This window comes from Triticum aestivum, chromosome 7A (genome assembly GCF_018294505.1).
Source record: "Triticum aestivum cultivar Chinese Spring chromosome 7A, IWGSC CS RefSeq v2.1, whole genome shotgun sequence".
NCBI classification, from domain to species: Eukaryota; Viridiplantae; Streptophyta; class Magnoliopsida; order Poales; family Poaceae; genus Triticum; species Triticum aestivum.
In genome coordinates this window covers 1330588-1337395 of record NC_057812.1, presented here as the reverse complement: position 1 = coordinate 1337395, position 6808 = coordinate 1330588, and the positions used below count along the sequence as shown (strand labels likewise).

General features: G+C 47.1%; 2 protein-coding genes across 9 annotated transcripts; both read left to right on the top strand.

Annotated features, from left to right (window-relative positions):
• Positions 1-60: 60 nt before the first annotated feature.
• Positions 61-5124, top strand: LOC123149259 (U-box domain-containing protein 12; the record flags this gene model as incomplete). 7 transcript variants are annotated; one of them, XR_006474552.1, is given in 5 exon segments in its annotated part: positions 61-180; positions 280-693; positions 783-1875; positions 2135-2224; positions 4932-5124. XR_006474552.1 is itself a non-coding variant. In XM_044568886.1 (4 exon segments), coding segments are annotated over 3 exon segments (1593 nt in total). In that variant the 3' UTR covers positions 1845-1875; positions 2140-2378.
• Positions 5125-5232: 108 nt separating this feature from the next.
• Positions 5233-6479, top strand: LOC123149260 (uncharacterized). 2 transcript variants are annotated; one of them, XM_044568889.1, is made up of 3 exons: positions 5233-5513; positions 5645-5984; positions 6099-6479. In XM_044568889.1, the coding sequence occupies exons 1-3, from the start codon at positions 5298-5300 to the stop codon at positions 6116-6118; spliced, it is 576 nt and encodes a 191-aa protein (XP_044424824.1). In that variant the 5' UTR covers positions 5233-5297; the 3' UTR covers positions 6119-6479. The 2 variants fall into 2 exon arrangements, with proteins under 2 accessions (XP_044424824.1, XP_044424825.1); XM_044568890.1 differs by having other exon boundaries at positions 5241-5513; positions 5648-5984.
• Positions 6480-6808: the final 329 nt, after the last annotated feature.

The window sequence follows — 6808 nt, the reverse complement described above, 5'->3', positions numbered from 1 at the left end:
ACCGCCACCGCCACCGCTAGACCCCAAAGATTGATTTTTTTCCCCCGCCCACGACCGCAGGCCATGCGAGGCCGGGACAGCCTCCTCCGCGAATTCGCCGCCGTCAACGAGCAGATCCAGGCCGCGCTCGACCAGCTGCCCTACCACGACTTCGACATGCCAGAGGAGGTGCAGGAGCAGGTGCCACACCAATCCAATTTCCTACTTCCATCAGATTTCACACCTCAATTCAATTCTGTTCTAACTGTCCAATTGTGCCATTGATCCCCATTTTTGTAGGTGGCGCTGGTGCACTCGCAGTTCAAGCGGGCGGCGACGAGGGCGGAGCCGGCCGACGCGCAGCTCGCCAGGGACCTCGCCTGGGCGCTCAGCGACGACAAGCCCACCGTGCCGGCCCTCCTCATGAGGGTCTCCGAGAAGCTGCAGCTCGAGACCATGGCTGACATGAAGCGCGAGTCCGTGGCGCTGCACGAGATGGTCATCTCCAGCGGCGGCGAGCCCGAAGGCTGTGTCGACGAGATGTCCTCCCTGCTCAAGAAGCTCAAGGACTGTGTCATCGCCCAGGCCCCCTCCGCCGAGGGTCCCGGTGTGGGCAGGTCTCCCTCCGTGAAGTCCCCCATCATCCCAGACGAGTTCAGATGCCCCATTTCGCTCGAGCTGATGCAGGACCCCGTCATCGTCTCCAGCGGCCAGGTGCGGCTGTTCCATTGTTATATGCAGCACTGCTAGTCAATCCTTCATCAACCACATTTATCCTAACGATCGTTATATTCTTTTTTCAGACGTACGAGCGGTCCTGCATCCAGAAGTGGCTTGATTCTGGGCACAAGACCTGCCCCAAGACGCAGCTGGCCCTCACGCATACTTCCCTCACCCCAAACTTTGTCCTCAAAAGCCTGATAGCGCAGTGGTGCGAAGCCAATGGCATCGAGCTTCCCAAGAACAAAGCCAACTCCCATGACAAGAAAGCGGTCAAAAGCTCCGACTATGACAATGCTGGTCTCATCTCGCTGATGAATAGGCTGCGGGGTGGGAACCAGGACGAGCAACGGGCAGCTGCGGGGGAGATCCGGTTGCTTGCCAAGAGAAACGTGAACAACCGGATATGCATCGCTGAAGCAGGGGCCATTCCGCTGCTGGTCAATCTGCTCTCCTCTTCCGATCCAAGAACGCAGGAACACGCCGTCACGGCACTCCTTAACCTCTCCATCCATGAGAACAACAAGGCAAGCATCGTGGATTCCAATGCCATCCCTAAGATAGTGGAAGTGCTAAAAACTGGGAGTATGGAAGCCAGAGAGAATGCCGCGGCCACGCTGTTTAGCCTGTCAGTTGTGGATGAAAATAAAGTCACTATCGGCGCTGCTGGTGCGATACCTCCGCTCATCAATCTTCTGTGCGACGGGAGCCCAAGAGGCAAGAAAGATGCGGCAACGGCAATTTTCAACCTGTGCATATATCAGGGCAATAAGGTCCGGGCGGTGAAAGCTGGAATCATCACCCATCTGATGAACTTCTTGGTGGATCCCACTGGGGGAATGATTGACGAGGCGCTCACTCTTTTGTCGATTCTTGCCGGTAATCAAGAAGGCAAGTCTGTAATTACACAATCAGAGCCAATGCCTCCACTAGTCGAGGTGATCAAAACTGGCTCTCCTCGCAACAGGGAGAATGCGGCAGCCATTCTTTGGTCTCTCTGTTCTGCTGATGCTGAACAAACCATGGCTGCAAAGGCAGCTGGAGGGGAAGATGCACTCAAGGAGCTGTCAGAAACCGGCACAGACCGCGCAAAAAGGAAAGCTTCTAGCTTACTTGAACTCATGCGCCAATCAGAAGAGGCATGAATCGGGCAACATAGATTTGTTCAAACGCGAGGTTTTGTCCTGGCTATAGCCAATTGTACACACGAATACTTAATTGCTTCTGAATAGTGTTGACTTTTGATATGTTTGTATCTAGGGAGGTCTGCTCAGAATTTTCTGTAAACACATAAATGGTTGTATACTATTGTAACTCAAAAAAAGTTGTATTTCTTGATAAGAAGATAATAAATAATTTTCTGTGTGGTTTAGTTTGCTGATTATTACCAGTTCAGGTCTCATGCTTTTTAAACACATTCCCATTTTGGTTGTAGAACAGGATTTTTAATTATTAAAGGAAGCGACAAGGAATCCCTTGGGTAGCTCTGCTTTGTGGGTGATGTGTCTGGTGGCTTCACTCTGAAGTAAGTTCCTTCTCAGAAAATTGTTACTGCATTTTAGTTTCTGTTTCCATTGTTTGTGTGTAAATCTCAAGTATGGATTACTAGGTTAATGTGGCTTAGCTTCTTTAGAGTTAAATACGCACATCATGCAGCTATATACTAAATTACCATCTAATTTATAGGAAAAACATTGAGCAATATTTTCTCTTAATAAGTAAAACATGATGGGACAGGATATTGGTATGATACGTAATCCATTTCGAGGTGAGGTATGCACAATCATTTTCTGAGTCAACATGCAGGGCTGTATATGAGCATGTGCAACAGGAGCGACCGAACAGGGCCCCCAACACCAGAGCCCCCCCCTTTTTTTGTTAATCAAGGTGTTAATTGAAGCATTAGGTACTTACTAGAGTAAAGAATCACACACACACACAAAAAAAAAGGTACTAGAGTAAAGAACGGTTAGAAATATTTAACACCAAGCCACCCTATGCATTTCTCTCTAATCATGATCCATCAGTTCCTCTCAGCTCTCTCTCAATCTTACAGCTCTTCCAACATAGCATAGTACAGCTAAAAAAAAGCAAATCAGGTACGTGCTATCTACAAGTCTTCTAAACTTCTGCTTTCAACTGGTGTATTTTTTTATGGAAAACTACACTGGCTGACAAAAAATATTATTGTTTCTTTAGTACTTAGGGCCTAATTTTGATTTGCACGGGGCCTCCGATTTCCCCGGTACGGCCCTGTCCACATGCAAGCAACCCTTTGTTGGGGGACGTATTCAGTGCATTAAGGATCATGGGTACAGTACTCGTTTAATTCACATCAATAGTCACGATTTTCTTTTTGGTAGAAATCATACACATACTTCTAAAAGTACTCTGCCTATCAACTTCGAGTATGACATATGTTAGGATTAAGAATAATTTTTTTTGAAAGTTCTGAAAAAATTCCGTCATATCCCCTTTTTGCCTGTAGGCTTTTTGCTAATGTTATCACGGGGCTCCTTTTGGAGCTCTAGTTAGTGTACTTGCATCCATGGGAATAGCATAGAATCTTCAATGAGCAGTTGCTGCTGCCTCACTATTCTCCAGTGGATCCAGACAAAACGAATGGTGTCATTGCATATGCAATGTTTTGACCATGTGGGATAGGGTGGTTAGCAATCTCAATTTATCAAAAAGAGTAAAAAACTGTTCGCAAACAGAAGATTCACAACAGCTCCCGAACACTGAGCCAGCTATATGCTGGAACGCCAAGAGAGGAGTGAAGAATCCATGAACTCAAACTGTCAATTCTGTGCTCAAAACAAAAGTAGACGTGGTGTCGATCATGTCACACAATTCGGTGGCACTGGCAGCTACTTGCAAGCTACCAGCGCTTTTAGAAGAAAACCGAGGGAGAAAATGTTCAAAGGGGAAACACATCAGAGTGAGTAGAGGCAAGATGCCAAGATGTGGCCACTGCACCAGCAGGATATATATCATCACCGCATTATTAGGATATTTGAAACACACAACATGTTGTGACCATAACTAGATGTCTAGAAAATCTTGTTCGCAGAATGTAGTCTTTTCGGTCCACGTCAGTCATGTCGTGGCACTCTTTCTGAGAACCAGAGAGGATCTGGTCGTTTATCAGCTTATAATAGTGTGTTGGGCATCGTGCTGCCCATGTGGGGACAAGTGTCCCTCCATTGGCCACCCTGCAATTATGGCAAATTCCAGCAGAAAGCCATTTTCCCTGCCTGCCTGAAAATGTATAACAGATGATTGGAGTCACTGGATGGGAGTGGGACATACTTCTTCAGCTGCCACGAGGCACCATGTTCCTCTGAGAAAAACAGGGTGGATCTGTTTGCAGCTCTTGTTAACACCATTTCTCTTCAACAGAAATCCCTGAAGCATCGTTAGGGCCCGGCAAGTAACTTTATTGCAGCTCTTGTTCACATCCACTGTGGTAAATTTCTATGCAACTTTGCCCAGTGTCCACCCTTAAACATCTGTAATGCAATTTTTAGATTCATTCTGTTCCATCCATCTGTAATGCAATTTTGACATCGTGGATGGTATCTAGCAATGTAACCCCATTCCATGTGGCCTCCACATCATCTAGTTAGTGAGACAAGAGGTGCAGAAGCATAACAATAGAAAAGCCCAGCCAATCTCCTACACTGCACTACTCTACAGCATGTCATGTCAGTATACAACCCCAACATGCAACATGCAGTAGCCCAGGGGGGCTGTCTGTCACATGGCCACCCTAAGCAAATGTGTGCAGAGAACACACTTCCAGGCTAATCAATCATGCATGCCCATATCATTTGCTTTGCTTAATCTTTCTCATTTTAGCCTACTAATCAATACCGCTTCTCGTGTGATGACACAGCTAAGATCTAATCCTCACGCTTAAACAATCAATCAATCAAGCAAGTTGGGCTGAAGAGATCTAAACTACTGGCCTGGTACTTGTAGCAGTGTTCAATTTTTTCGCTTTGACCCCAACCGCACGCACCTAATCAAGATTCTTGCACTTGGTTATAGCCACTAACCAGAACATGCACTGTGATGTTATTCTATCTCCCACATGTGGTGTTAACTAGTAACTAGTGCTGATGCCAGCTTGGCAGACACTTCCCATTGGCCCTGGGCATCATGTTGCCACAATTATATGCTCATGTTACTAGTTAATCTCTTGTCTGTGTATTTTTTGCTGTCAGAAGGGATCTCGATAGGTTGCAACTGGGAGTACAATATGCGCCCGAACTGATCGCCTGGTGCGAAAATCGACGACCAAGATCCACTTCAGCTTGGTACTGACCTGTGGGAGATCTGTGGTGGGAAGCGGCACGTGTCTGTTCCCTGAGCATCGGTTCATTTATGATGTTCGATCCTGGCCGTCGGTTGCCTGCCGGGACGGCCGATTCTTTTCGCTTGGCTTGGTAGGGAACCCCTTGGTCCCTATCTATAAAGGCCATACATACAGATACAGGGGAGTAAGCTATTTGGAGCTGTACTTGCTAGCTAATTAGCTTCAGACATCTCATCAGCTGATATATATCATCTGTCTTTCTGAGGAGGAAGGAGAAATGGGGCACATTGCTGATCCTGCGGGCGCCGTAGTCGTGGGCTGCAAAGTGCTGCCCATCTTCAACGAGAATGGCATTGTGGATGGCGCGGTGAAGAAGATCGTGCACAGGATCGACGGGAAGAAGGCGGTCGCCCGGGTGAAGGAGCTCCTCAAGTGGGCTGCGCATGCCAGGCCGTACGGCAGCAGCAACGGCGTCAGCGGGAAGAAATGGAAGGTATTAATCACTAGTACTTGGTTTCTTTAGCTAGTGATGATGGTCGCAAGAGGACATCTTGGTTTGAACTTGTGTCGATCCAGATGGGAAATTTCTTATAATAATCTGATGGATCTTCTTTGTGCGAGCAGCAGTTTCTGAGCTTCCAGGGAAGGGATGGTGGTGGTGCTGCAGCGCCGGTATCAAAGTGTGACGACGACGCGAGCTCCGGGTCCGGGTCCGGGTCCGGTGGCAAGCTGAGCTTCAAGTGGGAGGCGGGCAGCTGCTCGTCGGCTTCGTCGGTGCTGTACTCGCCGCTGTCGTTCGCGTCGGCGCCGGCCGGGAGGACGGAGCAGCAGACGCCGTCACGGGGGAACGGGAACTACAACTACAGCTACAATGGGTACGCGTCGCGGCTGTCGTCGGTGAGCCAGAAGAGCACGTCGTCGGAGGCGTGCCGGATGGCGCAGTGGATCACCACCGATTCAGACTGTGAGTAGCTACAATCTGTCTATGAAATATATTAACATGATGTGTAATTAGTGACAGTATTCCGTGCATTAGCGTGATTAATGACGCGTGGTTGGCTTGTTAATTTTGTTGCAGTTGTGGTGCTGGAGCTGTAAGTGAAAAATGATACGCATTGCTGAAGATGGTGGAGGCAAGATTTGAGAAAGTGGTGATGACTCATCAAGCTAGCAAGCTGGCTAGTATTGTTAATTACTCTAGTTAGTTAGGGAGGGAGCTAAATAGTAGCAGATGCATGTGCTGCTATCTATTCTAGACTGATGAGGAGCCTGATGCATGATCAAGGAGAAGAGAAGCAATTAATCAAGGAGGATGATGCATGATGGAGCAGCAAAGCTAAGCAAGCAATGATGGAGTTATCAAATTAAGTCAAATTGTATATACATTAGCTAGTGTATATGCGTGTCTTTTTTGATTGATAAATAATAAGGTGTACACGCGTTACGCGATTTTTTGTTTTGTTCCTTTTTGAGATAAAGAGATGATTACATGGTTTATTGCAACAGGCATAATGACTGGTAGCAACGGTCTAGCACTTTCTTTACGGCCCTGTTGCACCGGGTTTCGACTGTTTTCCTTCTGTTAGCAGAAGGGCCCGTGCGTTTGCGACAGGAGAAAAATATATCATAATCTCCAACGTCCATGACCCCGTTTTGCTGCTTCACCGAGATATATTATCAAAATAAATTTCGTGAAATCATGAACAATGTTTTAAACTTGTGCACATATTTGAAATTGTGAGCAATTTTCTAAAATCAAGAACATTTTTTGAATTCATAAACATTTTA